The sequence below is a fragment of the Hevea brasiliensis genome, chromosome 16 (assembly GCF_030052815.1).
Source record: "Hevea brasiliensis isolate MT/VB/25A 57/8 chromosome 16, ASM3005281v1, whole genome shotgun sequence".
NCBI lineage: Eukaryota > Viridiplantae > Streptophyta > Magnoliopsida > Malpighiales > Euphorbiaceae > Hevea > Hevea brasiliensis.
In genome coordinates this window covers 18,009,542-18,034,992 of record NC_079508.1, presented here as the reverse complement: position 1 = coordinate 18,034,992, position 25,451 = coordinate 18,009,542, and the positions used below count along the sequence as shown (strand labels likewise).

Sequence of the window (25,451 nt, the reverse complement as noted above, 5' to 3'; positions counted from 1 at the left end):
TAAGAGCCAAACTTGGTCAATTAAATTTGAGGGTCCAATATTAAAAAAAATGAGAGAAATTAATTTAATGAAGCTAGATTAATTTAAGTAATTGAGATTATGAAAATTAAATATAATTATTGAAAAGTCAAATTGTAATTATTATAAACTTCAAAATAATTACAAAATTGTCATTTCTACTTATTTACAAATATGCCATTGAATATTAAATTAATATATATCAATAATTGATCAAATTTTCTACCATCTTCTTCTTTGTTCCCGTCCATATGCTCTCTCCCCAATTTCTCTTAAAATTCCTTCCTTCCACCATTGATACACCATCATCCAAGCTCCCAAATACTTACCTACCTTTATAAATTTTGTTGGAAACTTAGAGAAACCTTCATATCCATCCTTGAAGTGAAGAAAACACATCAAAATCTCAAGCAAGAATTCTGCCAAGAAGTGGTTCTATAAGGGAAAGTGGAGTTTTGATTGAAGTGAAGATTGATTTAGGCTAAGGAGAGCTTGAAGACAAGGTTAGTGCTAACAATCCCTATCAATTTTGAAGTTTTAAGAATTTTAGTTAGGGTTTTGACCCAAAAAAATTAGGGTTTTGTAAATTGATGCTTAATTGACTTTGTTGAGACCATTGTTAACTATTAGAAGTGCCATAAATGTCAATTGAAGTTTGGGAGTTGGGAGGAATTGATATTGGGAGTGCAAATTTTCCATGCAGGATTTCTGGATCTTGAGTCCAGTATGGTTTTTAGGCTATAAGTAGAGTTGTGTTACTCTAATTGATGTGAAGCCAATTGGAGATGAAACCTAAGACAATTTGCTACATTTTTCATGAAGAGACTATGCCCAAAAACTGACCTTAACATGACCTAAAATTTGCTTGAATCTGGGTAACCCTAATCTGAACCTGGAAAAAGACCAAATGAATAGTAAATGTTCAAATGGCCATAACTTACTCTAGAAACATCAGAATGACCTGATTCTTGAACCATTGGAAATGTTAGACATAGGAGCACATTTTTCATGGGGAACACAGAGCCTAATTCTGCCTCTAACCCAACCAAATTGCTAGCACAAGTTAAGTCAATAAATCTGTCCAGAACCAAAATTGCCTTGAAATTATGGACTTAGGCTTATCCGACTAGTTTTGGCAAAAATGCCATAACTTGGTCCACAAAACTTAAAATGCAGTGAAACCAAAGCCAAAAGTTTTATAAGACATAGAACTATAATTTTGGTATTTTGACCAAAGCCCAGAACCAAATGGAATCTAGTCAAGTTGCTAGGACAAATCAACATAATAAATCCTGAAATTTTACTAAACAACCACTTGATCCTAGAACAGTGTTTAGATATTTCATTTTGGATTAACTAAACTGTTCTAGAAACCCAAGAGATAGGGCTTTAACTTTAATTTAGGAACTTTCCTCAAAATGAGAGTGTAAGGACCCTAAAATGGGAGTCAAAGCCACTGACCTGAACCTGGAATCTTGGAGGCACAGGGTACATGAGTCCAGGCCAGTGAATTAGCTATAACTTATTTTATAAAACTTGAAAAATTGTAATTCCCAAATCTGAGTAATCCTAAGACATAGAGTAACAACTCCTATGAAGAATGTTAGGCCCGAAAATTACTGTAACATGCTCAAATAATTAGACAAAGGTTGATTCCAGAATCTGCCTGGTACTGGAACCAAAAAGAGACACTGAACTAGTTTTGGTTATTTGACCACAACTTGAGTTCTAAAACTCCAAATAACATGATTCAAAAAGGAAAACAATGACAAGACATAGAGGAACAACTTCCATGAAGGAAGTGTGATCAAACAGTGACCACATCTTGATCAATTTGCTAGATGAATTTAAGACACCAAATCTGAACCTTGAGAAAGGTTCATAAAATGACTTGGCACATGATATGGAATGAACTAAAATAATTTGCTAAATATAAAAATAACATGAATATGCATGTGGGACTTATGTTTTCTATTACAAGTGACATGAAAATGCTATAAAATACAATTAGTACATAATATGAAATAAGGAAACTACAAGTACTTAAAAATACTATTTTGCCCAAAGTATACCTAGACTTATTTATATAGTATGGATCGATTGATATACCAATTACGGACTACAAATTGCAGTACTGCCCACAGAAATAATCATTGATAGATAATATATGTCTGATATGATTGTTCTACAGGCTTTATGTCTGCCCGTTGGTCATTGTGCCTGATTTTATTTCTGGCTTCATGCCTGCCTGCTGGCCTAGTGCCTGACATGATAGATGTATACATGTTCGACATACGGATGTTTAACTAGTATACTCCCATGTATTCAGTCTTTATAATTGGTTATAGGTTACTTGGGCACAGATAAGAGTAATAAGTTTTAAATTTAAATAAGTACCCAAAGATATCACAGTTATGAGTGATAAGACTGAATATAGAATAAATGAACAGAAACGATCCTGAATTAACTTAATTACTTCCAAAGTTCTATAAACATGTAATTAACTTTAAATTCATGGAATCTATATTTCAATTATTTAGTTATTTTTATTTTTACTTTTATTTATGCACCACTAAGCGTTATGCTTAGCGCGTTGGTTTTTCCATTGCGTAATTACAGGAGAGCAGTAGCAGTAAAGCCTAAACAAAATTTTGATCAGATTTGCTATAGTGTAGATTATTACTTTAGAAGTCCATTTTGGTAGGGCTCATGTATATTTAGATTTTGCAGTTTGATCATTGTACATAAGTAATGATGTAAATTATTTTGAAATATGTAATTAAATTTTTGGGATTGTATATAATTTGTACATTACTATATGTAAATTTTATATGAATGAAATGAAATTTACTTTCTTGAAAATTTTATGAATAATGAAATGATATGACATGGCATATGGAAAGAATGAGATGGATAGTATAACATATGATATGAAATTATTTTTAACAGGTAAATAATGAAACCCGTCATACACTAATAAAAACAGAGGAGACTCCATTTGGATCTCCACAAAAATAAGATATGAATAATATATATATATATATATTTCTACATGTAAGATAATAAAATTAAATTAACATAGTACACGACAAGACAAGATAGGGTGCTCCAGCATCGAATATAGCATACCTTGCTCGGCTACACTGTAGGCGGGTAAGGGGTGTTACACTGTGTTTATCCTGATATCTCATATCAAATGGATGAGACTCACCATTCCATACACATAAGCTTTCCATACTGATTAATGGAGATAAATAGAGGTGACAAGTTTTTGGATATAATGTGCCCGCCAAAATATCCTTTAGCTGCGAACTTTGATTTATAGCAAATGTCCCATATATTCTATTACTCATATTCTTACTGCATAAGAATAGAATATATAACATATTGCTAATAAACAATTTCAAATAAATATCATATAAAACATACAACATTTAAATGCAATGTTAATTGCCATTAAAATATTTACAACGTCATTTACAAGGTACACGATTAGTGTATGCTCTAGGACACATATAACTAACAGAGACACCCCCAGGAAATAGCCAATCTCACAGTTAGCCATGATATTCTCTGCTCTCCAAAATTGTTCAAGTTTCAAAATTTGAAATTCTTAAAGAACACCTAAATTCCTTAACAAACAACACAAAACAAGCTCTTAACACATAATTGGGGTGGCTCTGATACTAATTGAAGGCTAGAAACCTGCAGTAGAAGAGAAATACGATAAAGGAAGCAATTTTAAATTTTCAAATTCAAACAAGAATTTCAACAAACACTTGGTGTGCAACATTCAAAACAAGCATCTCATACAATAAAAGGGCTAAAGCATCACAACCATTGTGATGGGTAATTACTATCTTCCTAATTTTGGTTAGTAAACACAAGAAACAAAGAATCATACAAGAACAAGAGTTTTACCTTTCATTGCCCAAAATCACGATCCCACCTTGTATAATAGGGAGACTCCCAAATATGGGTCCTCCAGTCCATCCAAATGAACCTTCATGATTAAGATTGCTCCCACTTAAGCCCGAATCACCCCTTGTCTCTTCCTTTCTTGGCTGGCCACCTCACATGGAAAGGGGTTCATTTATAACAATATAAGAATAAAGAAAATGGGTTAGGAACAATTCCCTAATATAGCTAAGATAGAGAGACTATTTTTTTTCTAACTAAAGTGCAATAAAGCACTATGGGAATGACAACTTCTAAAATGTCTCCTATGAATTCACAAGAAGAAAAAGAAGAAGAAGAAGAAAAGAAGAGCTTAGTGGTGGGTGAGAGAAGATGTAGAGAATGAGCCCTTGCTTTCTTCAAGCTTCCCCTTCAAGCGTAAGTAGTGGTAGGTGGTGGGAGGGAGCACTAATTTCTCTCCTCACCCACTTGTCAGCACATGATTGGCCATGGTTAGAGTATGTGTCACCATTACATGAAGACACATGGATTCCATTAACCCATCTTATAAGGCCTAAGCCATTTTGTTCTAACCCATTACTTAAGCCCACATCACATGTGTAGGAAATGTCAACTAACTTCCCAAGTTAGTGGACTTGGTAACTCTTGTCTTACAAGAGTCCAATCCCAACACTTAACAATGGGCCCTTTATTTCTTCTCATAAATACTTGTGTAGAGATTTTCCACTAACTATTAATGGATTTGGGCTTATCTATTCATCTTATGAATATTGGGCTGGATCACTTGATAATAAAAAGTCAACATTTGGTTATTGTGCAATTGTGGAAGACAATCTAGTTACCCAAAGAAGTAAGAAGCAAAATGTAATAGCACGATCAAATGTAGAAGTAGAATATAATACTATGGCACAAGGCATTTGTAAGTTGTTATAGTTACAAAAATTAATGAAGAAATTGAAGTTTTCAAAAACAAATGGGTTATCCTTTGTTTTGTGATAACAAAACTGTTATTAGTATAGTGCATAATCTATATTAACATGATTGGACCAAATATATAGAAATTGACTAACACTTCATAAAAAAGAAAATAGTAAATAGATCTTTGAAATTTCAAAAGAGCGTTTAGTCAATGTGTTCACTAAGAATTTAAGCAATAGATTTTTTTATACTTTAATTTGTAAATTAAACATATGTAATATCTGTGAAATAACGCAAGAGAGAGTGTTGGAATCTTTTAATTATAGGGATAGCAGTTGTTAGGGGTCAAATTTGTATAGTTTCGTTTGTTTAATTTTCTATTGTAATTAATTATCATTGTATATCATTCATTACACCAGAAATACAACAGATTTTCCCTAAAAATGTCGATATCAACATTTTATTTACTTATTCTAATGTCATTCATCATTAAAATTAAAATGCGGAAGAGAGAACTATCATTATAGAGTTGTCATTGTTATCCTGCTGAAAAAGTTGTTTCGGTTATTGATAATTGTACCGACATCACAGTGGACACACAACGCGTAGAGTGTACTACACAGAACAAACAGAAAGAGGTCTGGGTTAAAAAAAAAAAAAAAATTCTAACCCAAAAGTCAAGCCCTATATAAACCAGTCATTCTCTTGTAGCCAAACGGCGCCTTCCCCTAATCTTTTTATTGCTTTTGGCTGAGAAGACCGGCAAAAGATAACCCTAACTACTAGATAATGTCTGGGATGTACGGTGAAGACGGCGAATCTGCTCCTCCATCTTACGGTGGATATGGCGGCGGTGGTGATGGCGGCGGAGGTGGAGGAGGATATGGAGGAGGGGCTAGTGGTGGCGGCTATGGGGGTGATGGTGGTTATGGCGGTCGTGGCGGCAGAGGTGGTGGTGGCGGCGGCGGCAGAGGATATGGTGGTGGCGGCAGAGGATATGGTGGTAATTCACAAAATCGTGGTACTATTTTGTTTTATAGATTACTTTGATTTCCTTATTTTGTGTAAGTAGGGTTTAGATTAGGAATTTTTTTTCTTTGCTGTTGTGTGTGTACGTAGAGCTTGGATTACCCTACGTAGGGTTTCTTAGCTGTTGTGTATGTACGTAGGGTTTGCTGTTGTGTATGTACGTAGGGTTTGCTGTTGTTTCTTTGTATTATTTTGTGTACGCAGGGTTTGGATTATGAACTTTGTTTCTGTGCTGTTGTGTGTGTAATTCTTATTTGATCTGATCTGCAGGTGGTGGTGGAGGAGATCGTGGAGGAAGAGGAGGTGGAGGTGGAGGTGGAGGTGGTGGCAGAGGAGGTGGCCGAGGTGGAGGCGGAAGGGACGGTGATTGGCTGTGCCCTAATCCAAGGTAATCTCTCTCTTTCTTTCTCTCTCTCTCTCTCTCTCTCTCTCTCTCTCTCTCTCTCTCATTTAGCCGTATGGTGTACTCCTTTGTTCTGGGTTTTTTAGTTCAAAATTTTATGGGCGTATAAGATATTTAAGGTTAAGCAAGCGGGGATTTCTTTGTGCATTTTTGTAATTGAAACTGCTATATGTTTATGTAGCTGTGGCAATTTGAACTTTGCAAGGAGAGTTGAGTGTAACAAATGCGGCACTCCCTCCCCTGCTGGTGCCAACAATGATCGTGGAAGTGGTGCTGGAGGAGGTTATAACAAAGGAGGAAGTGGTGGAGGATATGGTGGTAACCGAGGGGGTAGAGGTGTTAACTATGATGGTAATAGAAGCAGCAATTACAATGATGGAGGCAGAGGTGGTAATTATGATAATAGGAGTGGAGGTGGCAGTAGGGGGGGCAGTTATGGTGGTAATCATGGAAGAGACACTGGTGCTTGTAATCAGATGCCTCCTCCTGCACTCCCATCTTATGGTAGTGCTAGTGGTAATTATCCTCCACCTCCTAACTCATATGGTGGCAATGCAAATTATGGAATGGAAGCAGTTCCTCCTCCTACAAGCTACACTGGTGGACCGACATCTTACCCACCGTCTTATGGTGGTCCTGTGAGTGGTTATGGTGGTGATGCTCCAGCTGATGTGAGGACTGGTGGGCGAGGTGGTCAACCTGGTGGGTACGGTACTGGTGGTCCTCGGTATGAAGGAGGAGGTGGGTACAGCGGTGCTGTCACTGATGCCCCAGCTAAAATTAAGCAGTGTGATGGAAATTGTGATGATACTTGTGACAACTCTAGAATATACATATCAAATTTGCCCCCTGATGTGACTATTGATGAATTGAGAGAACTCTTTGGCGGCATTGGACAAGTAATTTTAACTCTTTTCTTTTGAATTTAAATGCACATGGACTTTTTTTTTTTATGGCTCCATAATTGGGGCTGTGAAAATTCTTTGCTTTTTTGAGAAATTTTTCACCTGTTAATCTTCATTACTTCATATTACTAAATTATTTGTCTTCAGCATGGAAGGATAAAATTTGTGAAAATGATATCTGTAGATCTTCTGTTAGCTTCTGTGGCATTCATCTATTAGATGTTCATTGGATTTAACCAACTTAATTGCAAACTGGCAGTCTTTGGTAACTGGGATCAGTTCCAACTTTCTAAGATTGTGTAAGTGTAATTTTATTATTGAAATTGGAACTCCGCAATTATTACTTAGGTTGGAAGGATTAAGCAGAAGCGGGGCTATAAAGATCAGTGGCCCTGGAATATAAAATTATACACAGATGAGAAGGGAAACAACAAAGGCGATGCAGTTTTGTCTTATGAAGATCCATCTGCTGCACATTCTGCTGGCGGTTTTTATAACAGTATTGACCTTGTAACTTTTTCTTTCACATTTTCTGTTTGGCACCTGATCCTTGCCCACAAATTGCCCTCCTTGGCACCATACTATTCTGTGTCTAAATTTAGTGTTACATGCTCATGTCTTATTTCATCTTACAGATTATGATATGAGGGGTTATAAAATCAGTGTTGCAATGGCGGAAAAGACAGCACTAAGGCAACCTTCATATGACCATGGGTAACTTCCCCAACTATGCCTTTTTATTGTGGTTACTGGTTAACATGCAAACACTCAGCTGTTTTATGCCAATGTCCAATTTAGATGCTTGACTGAGCATGTTATTATGTTGATATTACATGCAAGTTTTTGGGTTTATTTAACAGTCTTGTGGTAAATATTTTTCCCTCTTTAGCTGACATAACAGGCAAAACTCTTGTTAAATAATTGGAATAGATAGTTTATGGAGATTTATTGTTTTAAGATATTTTGTTGAACCCTTGAGCAGAGTGCAAAATAGTTATGTTCTTCTAGTCTTAGTGCACACAGGGTTACATTTCTTGTTTAACTAGACATCAAGTTGTTTCATAATTGTTAAATCTGCCTGACCTAAATGAGGTGCTTTCCTTATTGTAAAGATGTGCATAGAAATGGCTGGCAGTCGCGTCCGGGCCGGTTCCAATTTCGGAGGGAGGGTGAACCAGGACTGGACCAGTTAGGTCTAGTTCCTCACAGTTTTGGGCCTGGCTGTTGTGGTTTTTGTTTGGTTCAAAGGCAGTTCTTTCTCTTTTTTTTTCAAGGTTTTGGTTTGTGCACATTTCGACTCAGTAGGTTCTGAACCAAACCAACAGTTTCCTTTTTTAAAACAATAATTTTTTTGATATCAAAAAATATTGTGTTTTATGAAATTTATAGTATAAGAAGTTGGCTTAGTTTCTGTTATTGTAATTTCTCCTATAAATTGCCTTAGTTTCTAAATATCCATGTGATTTATATGGAAACTAAATGGTGATAAGTTTCTATATATCCACATGATTTATATGGAAGCTAAATGGTGACCTTAATTTTAGGGAAGACAATTGTCTTTGTTGGCTTCAATTTATTTAACATTTTTTTTTAAAAGTTAATTGAAATGAGCATTATTATGTGGAAATAAATTATCTTAATTTTAGGATAGACAATTACCTTAATTAACTTAAATTTATTTAATATTTTTTTAAGACAACTCTATTGAAATGTGCATTTTTATATGAAACTAACTAAATGTTGATCTTAATTTTAGGAGAGACATTTGCCTTTATTAACCTAAATTTATTTAACATTTTAAAGAAGTCAATTGAAAATTTGAAATCTTTTTACAAAACATGGGCTGAACTGGATCTGGCTGGTGGGCTACGGGCCAAACTGGCTGTTCTGGTATGGTCCAGCTCAAGAAACCCTCAAACCAAACCCCCCGTCCATGGGTTCTAGTCTACCGTTGAATGGCTCTGGACCTGGTTTAGACCTAGCCAGTTTCGGTCCCAAAGCAGACCGAACCCATGTCTAGACGTGAATGATTTAAAACTCTTTAACAGGCTAACATCCTTAATTTTATATATTTTTTTTATTAGGATTTCGGAAGTATTGGTAGCAGAATTTTAAATTTTTTTTTTTGTAATTTAGTTTATTGGTGGATAGGTCTTGTATAGGATTAGATTGTCCTATTTTATCATTTGTGCACACCGAGCCCATGTCTAGACGTGAATGATTTAAAACTCTTTAACAGGCTAACATCCTTAATTTTATAATTTTTTTTTATTAGGATTTCGGAAGTATTTGTAGTAGAATTTTAAAATTTTTTTTCTGTAATTTTTCTTATTGGTGGATAGGTCTTGTATAGGATTAGATGTCCTATTTTATCATTTGTGCACCTCACCTCTCTCAAGCTAATTATTGAATTGCTTTATCTTCTCTTTAATTAAAGAGGAAGAAGGGCTACCCCCATTTTTGCATCCAAGCTTGCTGTAGCATCCAATGGAACTGCGCCCCCCGGGGGGGGGGGGGGGGGGGGGTTTGGGTTTAGAGGATTGTGTTGAGGGCTATGTTATCATAATTACATGGAACACTGTATGTCTTGGATTGTGGTACGGATTCAAGTGCGTGGTATGCGATGTAGCTAAATATATCCAGGGGTAGGTTTAGTTGCTATGCCAATTTTCTAATGTGAACTATATCCACACTTGAACTATATCAACTCAGTTCACGTTACAAGAATTAAACTAATGTGATCCCTGAGTCTAAAAGCACCAAATCAAATAGTAATTTTTTTTAATATAAAATAATTTTTAATTTTTTATGTTCATATTTTGCAAGATTAATATTAGCAAAAGGAAAGTCCCAAAAATCTAATTATTTTTCTTCAATATAGTATTAAATTGTTTTGTCAATTAAATTTCAAAGCATAGCAATATTTTGAAAATGATGGGCTTTAACTGAAAATAATTCTATCAGTTGCTAGTTACATTGTTTTAAAGTCCAACAAGCCTTGTAACTTAGGGCTTTATGGGATTTGGAAACAACAAATTATAGATATTTACTTTCCCAAGTCTTGCCAAACCCACCTGACAAGATTAAATCAAAGAGTTCAATTTTATTGTATTGATTCAGAGATTAAATTCTGGAGCCGGATGCATCTTCTCGTGCTCAAGTCTGACTTCTTTTTCATTTCGTCTTGTTCAGACTTTGCTGTTAGTGCTTATTATTATTCTTCCTTACTGCATACTGCCTTTAGACTGCCATGCAAAGGTAAATCAAGGTTCGGAGGCCCTATTTCAGTGAACCAGGTCATGTACTGAAGCGTCTCTGGAATGCTGGTGTAATGCGTTCTGGAACATGCCCTGATCACAGTACCATTGGGGGACGTGGTGGGTGGGTGGGTGTGTGGGGGGTTCCATTGACTTATCTCTATTTGGTTTTATTCCTATCTTAGACTATTCATGGGTAATTCTTCTTGTGCTGGAACTGCCCTTCTTGTTGTGATTGATTATTTTATTTCTGATGGGTATATCTCATGTTGTTAAATATAATGTTGATTAATTGATTGTGCTACAGAGGTGGTGGTAGAGGTGGCTATGGTGGAGGTGATCGGCGCCGGGATAGTTATAGAGATGGGGGCTCTGGCCCAGATAGGCACTACCATGGTGGAAACCGTTCACGTCCATACTGAGAATTTCAGCATTGAGCTTTTTATGTACTAAGAATTGTGATCTGAGGGATTTATTATATTCCATTTCCTTTGGGGGGTTAAACTGGAGACTAAGAGGTAGGTGTTCACTTACACTGAGCAATACCCCTTTTTCTCCTTTTTCTGTTTACTCATGGAGGGGTTTCTGTTTTAGGCATGGGATAGATTTTAATTGTGTGAATGTTTTTATAGAGACAAGTGGATTAACTCCAAATTTCTCGCTGCTATAAGGTAGGTTGATATTTTCAGGTGAGTGCAGCTCTTTTAAACTCTCACTTTATCCTTGTTTGGAATGCAGAGTGGTGAATTATGTCAATTTTCTTTGCATGCCTCCACTAAACATAGCATTGGAACTTTGTTGGTTTTCTACCAACGAAAATTTCAGCTTGGGCTAGTTTTAGCTTAATTCGTTTATTGGTTGGAACATATCAATGCAAAGCATTTTTGTGTGTTAGAGATATCGTCCTAGTTCAAGTTGTTTGTTGAAAATTCTCACCATGTTACATATGGTAGAATATAAAAAATTATTTGGATATGGGCGAGAGTTAACATTATAAATCTCCCTGAAGTCCTAGGAAATATGTTATTTTCCCCCTTTTTTTTTGTGTGTGTTCTAGACATACAATATTTTGCCATGTTCAATTGTTTGGTTAAAATGCTAATATATCACCTTGAGAACTTCAGTGCATTGAAAGTGTTGATAAAATGCTAATTTTATAGCATCTCAATGAATTATACATTATGATTTTCTTTAATATAATCATACTTTGTGGTTGTATTTCTTAATTGCCATCTAATGCATATAGCATAAAAGGATATATATTTTGCTATTGTGTTAGTCTGGTTGGGTGCTTCTCTGAATCCTGGCTAGAGTTTTGCTTTTGCTTGGCGTGTTGGAAGTAAGGGTACTCTCATGCAGAATCACAGATGGCCAGATGCGTCATCTAATCTTGAAATTGGTTGTAGTTTCTGTAAGATACATTAGGAATGCTGGGTAAGATTATTGTAATTTTTACTATTCTAGTGTACAAGGATGTGTATGTTGGAGCCCACAATTGTTATTGAGGTTGGGAGGTGAAAAAATTGCTTTTTTAGGCATTCCATTGAAGGGAGGTTTGTGCCGATCCTATTGCTGAAGGGAGGTTTTCGTCATCTGGAGCTTCTACTTTTCTAACCTGCACAGGGCAATCGACTTTAGCATGTGTGTGGATTCATGGGGTTGCTGCTTGCTGTTATTATGTCACTGTTAGAATCCTTCATTGTTCCACCGAGATTAGAATACACATGATTCTAAAACTTGGTACTTGATTCTAAAACTTAGTACTTTTTCAGGGTTTGAGGAGTTTGCGTTATATTTGACTGATTTCATGGAGATCGGAAATGAAGTGTAATTTGTGTTACTCTAGTCTAGTGAGCTAATGGTATTTTTCTTGGTCTCTTTGGCGCAAATCTTTGCATTTTCATCGGAAATAGTTAGACATTGATCTATCATGTTTTGGGGTAAGTATCACACGCGGACTTTGAGTCTTTTCATAAAGATCAATGAAATTTAATTTTTTTTAATTTTTTTTATAAAATTCAGATAATTTTAATTTAATTTTATAGAAGTTATTTTAATTTTTTTTTTTATAAAATTCACAGAATTTAATTTAATTTTATAAAAGTCAGTTTGATTAGAAATTAAAATTTTATTGATTTGTTAGTTATATTTCCTCAGGTTTGGTATTAATTATAAATTTGTTCTCTTGTTTTCATCAGTTGGTACACAACATTGTCAACAATTAGTGGCAAAATGAGAATGAATATGCAAAACCAAATCAATCGCCTGGACGCCTTTGCTGGTGTAAGGGTGAATGATCGAGTGAAAAAGGATAAAGCATCGCACGTCGTGCACTTCCGAAATCAAAATTACAATGATTTGTCATTTTAAAAATGTAAATTTTTTATTATTATTTTTTTTAAATATCAAATTCATTAAACGGGAGCCTATGGCTCAGGGCATGAAAGACGAATACAGCCAACTAGACCCTTGCCGCACTGCGCCACCAGGCTGGAAAATCATGGCGTTGAAATATGAAGCACATGCAGGGGAATCCTACCATATAAGGTCGGCCAAGATACCCTGACACAGGAGGTTCCACGCAGGCATATAAACTTGGGAACGTAGGAACTTGCATGTGTGGCAGAGCCTAGGTGGCTCAGTCTCTTGTAGCCAGGGCGCTTCCAAAGGCACCAGTCATGTCCATTGACCTCTATCTAATGAGCTAAGAGAAGCCCATTTACGCACAGCTTAATATACGGTGGCCATGGCCGAAATTGAGCCAATACCCACTCAAGCATACTCAAGACATGTCGAAAGTATCTGCACCCCCTCAATAAACCCAGACTTGCAAAAAAATCACAAAACCAAAATCTATCTATAAGCACTGGGAGATAGAGGATGAATTTGTACATACAACGATTTAATAATTTTTTTTGCCACAAAAGTTGGTAGAGAAGAGCATTTTTAGCCTTAGAAAACAAGAAGAGATTCTCTCTTTAAAAAGACTAAAGAGAGGAAGACGATTTTATGAAATATTTATTTCTCTTTTCATGTTCTTACACAAAACAAATCTATCATTGACAAATTTCATTGCTAAAATATTTATAGATTATTTACTTTTATAATTATTTTCTAGCTATTTCAAAAATTCAATGTTAATTATACAAGAGAGTGCTCTCAAAAGATAGCTTCGATGGAACTAACAGATATCATCACACGTCATGCCCACTAAGTGTGATGTTTGATTAAGAGTCCATCTAATATAAAATAAATATGAGAATAAATTTAATAATAATTAGATTAAATATTTACGCTAAAATTTATACAGAATTAATAAGTGTATAATAATAATTGTATAAATTTAAATGCATTCATTCAGATATAAGATCTGACTGCTGCCATAGATCATAGTTCAACCAATCAATTTCCATCCTTGTACGTGTTGTAACATTATCATTTAATTTTCACACATCTTTAAGATAAGAATAAAAAATAGGGGCAACTTTATAATCAACTTTACTTGAATAAGTTGATTTATTGAAGGAAATAATTATTAAGCGAAGAGAATTAAAAAAGCAAGAAGAATTTACACCTCTTAGGTTTCATGAGGATGGGTAGTGAGTAGAAAATGCAACATGTATATTATAGTGGGTACAAAATTTAATGTATTTATAAAAAAATCGTCACAGCATTTCGATGGAATAATTTTACTTCATTAATAGACTACGATAAAACCCAAATAAGAAACTAATGGCTGGCATTACATTTCCTTATGTTTACCTTTGTAGTTAGGGTTAGACGATTCGTATTTGCGGATCATAAATTAGTTATATTAACTTATATATAATATAAAAATTACTAACTCAAATACAATTCATTTAATTTATTGTGTCAAAATACTCAACTCTAATACGGAAATGACTTGTGTAATCCATTTAAATAAACAAGTTATTAAAATCATATGTCACAATATAATATGTTTAACCCATTTAAGTAAATAAATCATTACATCACACACTTATTTAACCTATTTAAAAATCATCTCAATATTTACACGGCACAATACATTTTAACACATATTAATCAATATCATTAAAATATATAAACATTACCTCAATAATTAAAAGTAATTCAAATAAAGCTCAACCAAATATCCAAACATTCAATTAAGTTTAACTCTTTATATTTCTGCTGTATAAATGAAATTAATATATAAATAACAAGAGTCATAAAATGTTTAAATGGATCAAAATAAACATATTAACCTATTAATTAAATGTGCCCTTTCATATTTTCATCAACCTGAATAAATCCTTATTCTTAACGTGTCATAACCATATTAATTCGTTTATGAACCAAAACTATTTATACTAAATCCAAACCTGTCAACCATGCGTTGAGTTGTGTAATAAGGTCTTGTAAAAATTGTTGGCTCCACCAGCAGTCTTAGGGGGTGTTTGGTTTACCTGTTGAGTCCGGCTGATAGCTGATAGACACCCAAACAGGTAAATTGTGGTGTTTGGCAAGCTTAAAAAAATAGAGCTGATAGCTGATGGGCAACTGATATGATACCCATCAGCTGCAGTTTGTATCAGCTCTATTTTTAGAGCTGTTTCTCATCAGCTGATAGCTGATCTGATTTTATTTTTTATTTTGACCATATTATCTTTTTTTATTTAACTTAAAAATTAATATTATTAATATTTTTATTTTTTTATTTGTAATTTTAACATTTTAATTAACATATTTCAATTTTGTTAAAATATTTTTTATTAATAACATAAAATATAAAATATTTATTTATATCCAAAAACTTAAAATTAATTATAAATTTTTCTATTAACAATAATAATTATTTTATTATTTTATCTATATTTTTAAAATTATTTAATTATCTTAAAAAAATAATTATTTTCTTATTTCAATAATAAAATAAATGATATAATATAAAAGATTAATAATTATATATTTATTTAAATAATAGAATATATTAATTTAATAATTATATATTTAATTTAATAATAAAATAAATAATATAATGTAATAAATTTATAATTTTATATTTATTTAAATAATAAAATAAATTATATGATATATACCCTTATTAGTCATTTCACATATTAACAGCAACAGCTAAATATGATTTTACCAAACACTTAATATAAAACAGCTATCATCAGCTATCAGTTATCAGCCATCAGCTAACAGTAACAGCTATCAGCTAACAGCTATCAGTTGTATTCAACAGTTAATCCAAACAGGCCCTTAGACTTCCAATCAAGTTTGCAAATTGTGCGTTGAATAAGTCAATAATAATAATAATAATAATAATAATAAGACCTACGCAATAAAAAAAAATCAAAATTTTTAAATATTCATAATTATAATTAAATCTTTAAATAGTGTTTATTATAGTAAAATCTTAATTAATTATCATAATTACAATTAAAAAATTAAATTAATGATAAATTATAATAGTCTCTAAAATTTTATTTAATTAATAAAATAGTTCACTGATTTAAACTTTATATTTAAATATTTTTTTATTTATCATATAAAATATATTTTAGATTTATTTTTAATTGAAATTTTATAAAAAAAAATTATTGATTAAAATATATTTTAATATAATAAATAATTCAAAAATTATATAATAATAAAATAATTCCAAAATAATAACTGCAAATTTTTTTTTCAATTATTGATTACACAAAGTAATCACATTATAATAAAATAACTATTAAAATTATATATCAAATGCATATCAAATACAAGCCATATAATCAATTATCAAAACTATTCACTATTTTGTACGAGAAGGTGAGCTAACTCCAAAAACCTGTCATCAGTTCGGATTACGAACCGCAACTCTTTTACGTGAGGCCAAAATTATTTGTAATCGTCAGTCAACCACATGACAATAAATATTGTTTCTGTAAAATAGAGATTCAGAAACCAATTCATGAATACCATCAATATCTTTTGAAATGACAGTAATAACGGCGATAATAAATACTAAAGTTGCAGTCAATAAAGTAGGGATCTTCAATATGCGAAAACTGACCCAAAGCGCCCTTGATTTTTGAATTCATTTTGTTCGGTGATTTTGATTTTTTAATTCAATATTTTTTTTATTTAATGATATTATAAAATTACAATTGATTTTGATGATTAATTATATGACAATATGCTCAATTTGTAACTTTAATAATTGTTTTATTATAATGACTTTTATATAATTTTAAAAAAAATTTAAAGTGATTATTTTGTGAGTACTTTATTATTATGTAATTTTTTGATTATTTAATAGATTAAAATATATTTAATCAACAAAAATAATTTTTAGTTTAAAATTTCAATTAAAAATAAATATAAAATATATTTTATATTATAAATATATTTTGTATAATAGAAATCTAATGGACTATTTGTTAATCAAATCAAACTTCAGTGATTATATTGTAATTTTAATTTATCATCAACCTTTTCAAATTTAATTTAATCCATTTGGTTACAATTGTTATGACTACTGAGATTTGGCCAATTTAAAATTTTAACTGCCATTATAAATACTCTAAAAGATTTAAACATTTTATCTAATAATAATAATAATAATAATAATAATAATAATGAACATTTAAGACAAGGGCTAAACTAATACAACAACCACTAGTAGTTAAAATCCTCTTTGGGAGTTCTTCCTCTTGTTCATCGTGACAAGTTCGAGCTTTTCTTAGATCGGTTGTTACTGGCAATTTTGGCGGGCAGCATCCTCTCCCTCCTCAATTTTGCTAATTTTTCTTTTTATCGTTTTCTTTGTCTTAGCACTTTTTTTTGTCTTTTTCTTATTTTTTGTGTTCTCAAATCTGGAGGTTTTCCGTCTTTTCTTGAGATTTATGTCTGGAGAGTTAATTCTGTTTTGTCAAATCGCTGCGTATTAAGTTTGTTTTACCAAATTTGGGTTGTAAAGATTGATTTCCTTCAACTGGAGCTTAATATGCGACTTGTTCCGTCAATGAAACTTTGTTATTCACGCCTTTTGTGTTTGCCATTCACAGTTAGTTTGTAAATTTGCAGGCCAAGTACGAAAAATTCAAAGAATTATTTAGTCACTCAAATATCTATCCATTTTGTTATGCTTTCACAAAATCTATTTGCTTTAGATAGGATTTTTTATAAAGTCAGTGAACTCTCTTAGTTTGATCTTCTCAAGAGAAGTCCTATCCTTCCTGATTTATTTGTATTACTTAGGGTTGATCAATGAAATCCTTATGTATTTATCATTAATAATAATAATAATAATAATAATAAGTGTAGATTATTCATTTAAATAGTAAACCTATAAAATACTTGTCAATTAGATTCTCTCTATATATGAATCTGAAAAATAAAAAGTATTACATTTAAGCCTCTCCATCTAGCAAAATATCATGTTTTTATCATCAAAGTGAATGTTTCAAAATCTAAAGGTTTATTTCTCTTTCAAAATTATTCATCTAATAGTAGATGTTATGTTCAAATCACTTCATATATCCCTCATTAATACGCAAATAAATAAAATCAACTATAAAGCGTACTAATATGATTACAATAATAATTTCATTCATAGTACTTTCTATGTTAAAATTTAGCACTTAAATATTATAACATTTGCAATATATATATATATATATATATATATATATATATATATATATATATATATATATATATATATATATATATATATATTAAAATTTTTTATAGGTTCCTCACCAGGATTCGTGCACCAACCCAAATGAGTCTTTAAAGCAATCATTGATTCATTGTTACAGCAAAAGTAAAGAGAGAGAGAGAGAGAGAGACCAGATGTCAAAAATGCAGACCCTAACGGCAAACTTTAGAGATGTCGATGTACCTGTGTTCTCACCATCAAAAGTTGCCTCCTGCAGAAGTCAGACAATGTATCTGTTGACACTTGAGACTGAATTTTGTTCAACTCTGGCTCTATATGCTCGTGTTCATTGCACATTACAAGGATTGATTGGTACTCATCCAGACACAATTGGGGGGCCTTCATCAGTACCACCTTGAACCTAAAATGTGAAGAAAGTTCATATAAGTATCCACATCTCTTGCTTGAAAGGTAACAACTTAATTGGCATTAAGTCAGAAGGTATTCAGTATGGAAATTTTTGCAAACTCTGATTGGATGATAGGCAACAAGCAGCTTGGTTGGGTCCTTCATCCATTACACGGATGACAAGCTGCTTTTCAAGTTTCAACATGTTCCATTTGTTCATTTCTTACACATTTTGGGTTCCCATAAAAAATGGAAATCTAGAAATACCATATCCAAATAAAGGAAAATTTCATAAAGAAGCCTTTTCAAGTTATGTAACTTAGAAGAAAAATAAGAATAATAACTTGGACAAAATCTAGTTAACATCTCTAGCATACAAGCAATCAAGTATCAAGCTCATCAATCCCCATCAACCCCAAAAAAGGCCTCACCTTTGAGGGAGATGATACTTATGATATCAATAATCTAGCTGCACAGATGTTGTGGGACTCATTCTCTTCAATTATTGTCACTTTCCAGCAAATTGATTACTGTATAAATGCATTTACATTATGAATTCATTAAAAGCAATTTGAATAAATGAGTGGACTATAGCATCAAAGTTGATGAATTTTTTTGGTATCTTTGTTTGAAAAATTAATTGAGGATGGAAAGGATCATACATGCTCATTGAGATCTTGATTCTTGAGAGAGCTTTACAGTGTACATGTGTTGATCTTAAACTAACATTAAATCGAACAAATGACTTGCTAAAATCAACACTGCACAAAAAAAGGAAGTAAATATATTCAGTGTGAACCTGATGCATGACATAAGGATCAGGGCATGGATTTCCTCCATAAGCAGCTTCAGAATTGCTGTAGCTTCCAGCGTATCCAGGACCTGAACATTACAATTTAAAAGGTCATAGCTAAATTTGTGTAGACTTTCAAAAAATGTCACATTTAGCAAAATCATAGCTTTAGAAGACCATTTAAGTGAAGAATATATTTACTTGGATTTGTTGCTGCTGCTGCTGCTGTTGCTCTTTTCCCTGCACTAGCCAGTTCAGTATGAAGTTTTTCAATTTCACGAGCTACTGCAAGCATATTCTGCTCCATTGTCTTTCCATGCTCAAGATTACTGGCATAAGTCTTCTTCTCACATTCAATGGCAGCCCTAGTTACATTGAATAATAAAGATGTATTTTAATCATTGAATAGAGAACCAGAAATTCCCATCCCATATACCTTGTCATTTAGTTAAAAATGGAAATTTATAATCAAAGGATTTGTACGAGTTTAGTTCAAATTGCATAAGTAAAGATTTTGGATTTCAAAAACATATCTAGAATCATCCAAAAAAATGGTATTCTCCAGATTCATTAATTTCTTCTTTAACCCTATGCAAAAACCTTATGAATTCAATGAAATCCAAAATAGATGCCATTGCTCTCTGCAACACTAATTTCTTATTCAGGACACAATAAGGTGTGCGTCGTATTTGCTCAGGAAAATATTGTATAAATAGGGTAGCATTGTAACTAAATGGATCAGCCAAGAATTCAATAATACAAAAATTACTTCTCTCTCTCTATAATTCTCTCTTTTCTTTCTACTTCTCATTCCTATTTATTCTATTCTCTCATCTCCTTTCTTCTTATTATCTGAAGCAGACCCCTAACTCAGGAATTCTATGACAAATTGGTATCAGAGCTTTGAAAGGGTAGCCACTGCTTGCTTCCTGGTTCATCTGAGTTGCACCCATGTTCCAAATTCAGGTTTCTTTTTCTTCTTCTTTCTCTTATTCCCCTCTAATTCTTCCTTCTTTTTCCTGAGATTTCTTTCCTTCTTTCCTTCCATATTCCTTCTTTTATTTTCTGCAGACCCTCTTCTTTTCTTCTTCTTTCTTTCTTGAAATTCCAAGAATTAATAGAAATTCCTTTCCTCTCAATTCTTCTCATCTACTCTCTTTCAAATCTCAAGATATTCCATTCTTTCTCTATTTCTTCCTTCTCACCTTCTCTGCAAACTATCCTACTCTTTTCACTATTTTTTGATTCTTTTCTCTCTTTCTTTCTCTCTTTCTATCTCTTTTCTCAATTAATTCCATTCTCAGTTCATTCTAAGGGTTCCATTTCTCTATTTCTGGTTTTGGGTCCCTGTTTCTTGAAGTTATTGAAATTCTGGATTGTACCAAAACCCTGTTCTTGAGCTTGTCGAAATTCCTTATTAAAAAAAAAAAATCCTAGATTCTTTTATCAGTTGATTTTCTTTCACTATTTTCCTCCTCAAATTTTCTTCCTCAAATTTTCTTGGAAGCAAAATATAATCAAAGTAACAAACCATGGAAGTACAATTTGGAAACAAAAGGATCTTGTGGGAATGCTAGAAATTGTTGAAAGAAGATCAACAAAATGCATGGAAGAGTTGCTGTATCAACAAAAGTTGAGGGATTTGGAACAGGGAATTTGTGAAATTGTTGATAGGGCATTTAAAAGATACGATGAGAGGCTGGGTAAAATATGTAAGAAGTGGGAGATATTGTTTCAAGAAAAAAAGGAGAAATTTGAAATTGAGGAGCAAGTGCCCATTAATGATGTGGACATGGCAGAAGAGGATCACAATATAGAAAAGTTTGATGTGCAGAAGTTGAAATCAGTGTTACCAAAGGTGCGCCCAAGGCAAAAGGCGCACGAGATGGAGCTTCAGGCAGTGAAAGGTGCTTGGCCTCACTAAGGCACACCCTGGGCAGCGAGGCCCAGCGAGGAGCAAGGCGTGCCCAGGTAATACCAAGCGAGTATATAAGAAATGGTAGGGGTTTTTTTTTTTTTTTTTTTAATCTTAAACCCAGCCTCTAGCCATAAAAGGAAAGGAAAGGAAAAGAAAAGAAGAAGAACAAGAAGCAGCAGTGGCTAACCTTTGATCTCCAGCTCTAGTTATGTTTTAAACCCTACTGATTTCTTTCTTTTTTTTTTCCTTCTTCTCTTCTACTCAGCTCTAGTTATCTTTTCTTGCTGTTTTGTCCTGTTGCTCTTTTTTTTTTTTTTCATATCCTTTCCTGCTATGCTTTTCATCCATCTTCTACTATGCTCTCCTACTCATATTCTGGTTTCCTTTCTTTCTTTTTTTCTAAATTTCTTAATTTGTTTACTATTTGCTGTGGAGGTATGATGACATGTTACTCTAAATTTCTTATTAGCTTTTAGTTTTATGTTTGATTAAATTGAGTTGTAACTTGCATGTTGCTATTACAAACTATTAGTTTGTGTTACTATAATTGGGATTATGCTATTGTTACTATAAATTGGATTTATGTTATTATAAATTATTAGTTCTTTTTTGAAAAAAATAAATTATTAGTTTCTGTTATTATAATTGGGATTATGTTGTTAATATTATAAATAGGGTTGTATTTTGCTATAAGGTAAATTAAGTTTATGTTATTATAAATTATTTATGTGAACATATATTATGTACATATTTACAATTTTTTTTACTTTTTTTTTATTTTTTTATTTTTATGCCTTGTCTCGCTCGGGCACGCGCTTGAGCCTTGCACCTTGCACCTAGGCTCTAGGACACCTTGGCGCCTTGTTGAGCCTTTAATAACTATGGTTGAACTTAGATGAGGAAGAAGTGGAAATTCATATTTCACTTGCTACTGAGGAAGAAAATTCCCAAGAGGTGGATGTTAAGGCTCATATCTTTAAGCTGAAGTTGGAATTAGTGGATCATGATGTTTCAAAAAAGTAGTCCATGATGATTTTCAGTGGTGATAAGGTAGATGGGGTGTCATTTGAGTTGGTGAATTCAAAAGACCAATTGGGAGATATTGTTTCAATTCCTGAGGAGTGCCAAAAACTGACCAAGTTTTACTCATTTATGGGCATTACTTTTGCTAAATATGGTCCTTTCCAAACACGTGGTATAACCTGGACGACTCAAGGGTAATTAAGGTTGATGAAGAAGTTGATTTTGGATTTCATTGCTATAATTTGGAGTGGGTTTCATATCAAATTGTTCTTCTCTAAGGGGATGAGTATGAGAAATGGCAAAGAAACAAAATGAATTTGAAATTTTGTCATTGGAGGGAGAATGTACAATGGCTGATTGTAAGAAAGTATGTGCAGAACGTTCCAGTACACCAACATTCCAATTGGAAAGCAATCTTGTTTGGATAAAATGCTTTCTACTGATTTAGTCATAGCATTCAAGTGCAGCTTTACTGTAGCATTCAAGTTGCTTGCATAGAAGATTTTTCTTTTATTCATGGAACATTTTCATTCTCGAGGACAAGAATGAAGAAGTGGGGAATGTCATGATAATAAGGGGAATAGGAACTGTGAGAATGTATGGGAGAAAAGTATTGTATAAATAGGATAGCATTGTAACTAATTGGATCAGCAAAGAATTCAATAATACAAGAATTACTTCTCTCTCTATAATTCTCTCTTTTCTTCTACTTCTCATCTCTATTTCTTCTATTCCCTCATCTCCTTCTTCTTATTATCTGAAGCAGAACTCTGGGATTTTGTGACACCATTCTACTCAGATCAAATCATGTTAGAAATTAGACTAGCATCACGAGCTATTGATTAGTATATATGAACCCACAAATGTCTATGAATATATCAATTTCAGGATACAACAAATTGATAAATCACACATTTCACTTCAATACAAGCACTTCAAGGTCAAAATCTTTTATGGAAAACCTTTCACCTCTGCAATAATACTCTCACAACTTCATGCCTCACTTCCAGTATACTAGTAGAATTCTTTACTAACGTACGGAAAAAGAATAAGCTCTGGCCTCTTAAACTTATACCGCCCGATTTTTTCTACTATTCTTCAGTCAAATCATAGAATTCTCTGAAGTTTAAACACTATCAAAATGATGGAATAATTTTCCAACCATCAACACTGAGTAGTGACGCTGATGGTTGCAATCACAACAAACTCAAAATTCTCCTTTAGGTAAAGATTTCGAAATGCTTAGAATCACAAAAATTCTTTACGAACACACAAAATGAAGCCCCTTCTAGCAAATTGCTCTGACCTTTGATTCATTCTTCATGATTTGCAGGAATTTGGCATGCTCTATATGCTTAATTTAATTGGTCTCCACATGCATGTACTTTAATGATTTTAGCGTTGATGGTGATGGATTGATAGTCATGAATTATGACTTACCTAAAAGGATGCAATATAGATTCAATCATGACAAGAAAAGCTAGAACAATGCACTTAGGCAATAACATTTATTTTATTAATTTCTGGGAAAGTAGAAGCTTGGAAGAATAATCAGTCATGATTGGATCTACAAGGCATGAGGATTCATTTCATAACTTGGGTGCTTATTAGCCAAGTAAAAATGTCTGTAGGGAGACTCAAGTAGTCATTAATAAATTTAAATCCAATGTTCATGTTGATTAGTCTAAATCCTAACACTTCTAGGCATGGGTAGAACTGTTGGAAGAAGTTTTCCATTTAAACTTGTTGATTAACTGTCTCATAATGTATCTATGTAGTAGTATAATCCTCTACTAATTCTTATTTGTTTTACAGCTGCGTTACCTTGGGTAATGCTCGCAGCTCTGAACAGTACACAGCCTCCAATTTCTCTTCATTTCCTGTTCTAGTCATCACTTATTTTGTCATTCAACCTTGGAATTTCTTTATCTTTAAATATGAACCCTAAAATCCATAAATTAACTGATATCTTCACACCAAAAAAGACATAAATTCTCTCATCAGCAATTTCAATTACATAATTGCCAAACAATTCTTCCTAATTTTCTTTTTCTCACATGATCTGTTCCAATACCATTCTCAGCTCAGCTTATGGTTTTCCATACTGCAAACGTATCAGACTATCTATATGAAGTTCTAATAAGATAATTAATAATAATAACCAAATAGAAAAGATTAAGTTCTAATAAAATAATTCATAACAAGAACCAAATAGAAAGTACATAATTTTAAAAAAAAGAAAAAAAAAAAAGAAAACCACCATATTACCTTCCTCTCTGAATCTCTTGTTGCATGGCCTCAATCTCACCCTTAATCACAGTGACTTCTTGTGCCTCCGTTCTTGCCTTAAGAAGATCACCATTAATAGCCTGCAACTCTGCAGCAAGTTCCTGACGGTGCAGGGTAAGCTTCTGACAATCCCTCCTTACCTGAACAAGCTCTGCTCTCAATGCATCAATCGAGCGCACCTCCGAGTCCATTTGCAACGATCTTTCATAAACCTTCCGCACCTGATCATCCCTCTCTGCCTTTACATCAGCCACAGCAGTCGATAAGTGTCGAAGCTCATCTTGAGCGAGAGCAAGCTCTTGCTTCAAAGCAAGATGAGTGGCTGCCAGTTGTTGTTTGTCAAGGAGAAGGGATTGAATCTCCCGGTGCTGGATAGCAATTCGGTCTTCGAGAATAGTTGATGGATGGTGGGGCCGGGCGGTGATGGGATTGGCAACGACGGAGAGAGGGAGGCGGTGAAGATGGAAGCGAGCGTCGTCGATTGGAGGTTGGCGGTGTTTCGAGGCATTAGGAGGGAGATGGTTGCGTCCGGCCATCGGCAACAATGCATGACTCAGAGCAGTGCAAAGATGGAATTAGGGAGACAACGGAGACTGCGGTGCTATTGGCAAGGGTCTAGTTCTGGGTTGTATATAAGCCGAGCGTCTAAGAATGGATATCAGGTAGGTTTTTTCAAATACCCGACCTTGTGAACTTAAGAAGACAGATTTAACAGTAGTTAATCGCGCCGGACTCGAGTAGGGCTTTGGGTTTGATGATTAATTTTTAATGTTCTTTTAAGTGGAATGGTTAAATTTAAAATTAATTTCAGATTAATTATAATACTTAATAATTTTTATGCATATAGAAAATTAATTTTTCTATATTAAGAAAAAATTAAAAAATTAAAAATAATTTTATTTTATATAATTACGCTGTATATAAAAATAATTAAAG

At 33.1% G+C, this 25,451-nt stretch overlaps 2 protein-coding genes across 7 annotated transcripts; one reads left to right on the top strand and one right to left on the bottom strand.

Annotated features, from left to right (window-relative positions):
* The first annotated feature begins 5,472 nt into the window (after nucleotides 1-5,472).
* Nucleotides 5,473-12,320, top strand: LOC110671902 (transcription initiation factor TFIID subunit 15b). Of its 6 annotated transcripts, XR_009145028.1 has the most exons (8): nucleotides 5,485-5,875; nucleotides 6,154-6,271; nucleotides 6,468-7,185; nucleotides 7,540-7,690; nucleotides 7,827-7,905; nucleotides 10,756-10,966; nucleotides 11,081-11,137; nucleotides 11,984-12,320. XR_009145028.1 is itself a non-coding variant. In XM_058138791.1 (6 exons), the coding sequence occupies exons 1-6, from the start codon at nucleotides 5,644-5,646 to the stop codon at nucleotides 10,394-10,396; spliced, it is 1,311 nt and encodes a 436-aa protein (XP_057994774.1). In that variant the 5' UTR covers nucleotides 5,473-5,643; the 3' UTR covers nucleotides 10,397-10,573. The 6 variants fall into 6 exon arrangements, 3 of the variants coding, with proteins under 3 accessions (XP_057994774.1, XP_021690221.2, XP_057994773.1); XR_002498163.2 differs by having other exon boundaries at nucleotides 11,081-12,320; XR_009145027.1 differs by having other exon boundaries at nucleotides 10,756-11,137.
* Nucleotides 12,321-18,190: 5,870 nt separating this feature from the next.
* LOC110671887 (protein FLX-like 1) lies at nucleotides 18,191-25,251 on the bottom strand. The gene is made up of 4 exons (XM_021834506.2): nucleotides 24,495-25,251; nucleotides 19,487-19,650; nucleotides 19,292-19,374; nucleotides 18,191-18,505 (listed from the first exon to the last, which is right to left on the bottom strand). The coding sequence occupies exons 1-4, from the start codon at nucleotides 25,049-25,051 to the stop codon at nucleotides 18,461-18,463; spliced, it is 849 nt and encodes a 282-aa protein (XP_021690198.2). The 5' UTR covers nucleotides 25,052-25,251; the 3' UTR covers nucleotides 18,191-18,460.
* Nucleotides 25,252-25,451: the final 200 nt, after the last annotated feature.

What these genes read in the sequence shown, in the direction of transcription:
- LOC110671902 (XM_021834529.2), top strand. Translation starts at nt 5,644, where the DNA reads ATGTCTGGGATGTACGGTGAAGACGGCGAATCTGCTCCTCCATCTTAC. An exon ending in TGCTGGCGGTTTTTATAACA is followed by an intron (nt 7,691 to 7,826) that starts GTATTGACCTTG and finishes TTCATCTTACAG; the next exon opens with ATTATGATATGAGGGGTTAT. An exon ending in CAACCTTCATATGACCATGG is followed by an intron (nt 7,906 to 10,755) that starts GTAACTTCCCCA and finishes ATTGTGCTACAG; the next exon opens with AGGTGGTGGTAGAGGTGGCT.
- LOC110671887 (XM_021834506.2), bottom strand. Translation starts at nt 25,051, where the DNA reads ATGGCCGGACGCAACCATCTCCCTCCTAATGCCTCGAAACACCGCCAA. An exon ending in AGCAGCAGCAACAAATCCAA is followed by an intron (nt 19,375 to 19,486) that starts GTAAATATATTC and finishes TGTAATGTTCAG; the next exon opens with GTCCTGGATACGCTGGAAGC. An exon ending in ATCCTTATGTCATGCATCAG is followed by an intron (nt 18,506 to 19,291) that starts GTTCACACTGAA and finishes TTCACATTTTAG; the next exon opens with GTTCAAGGTGGTACTGATGA.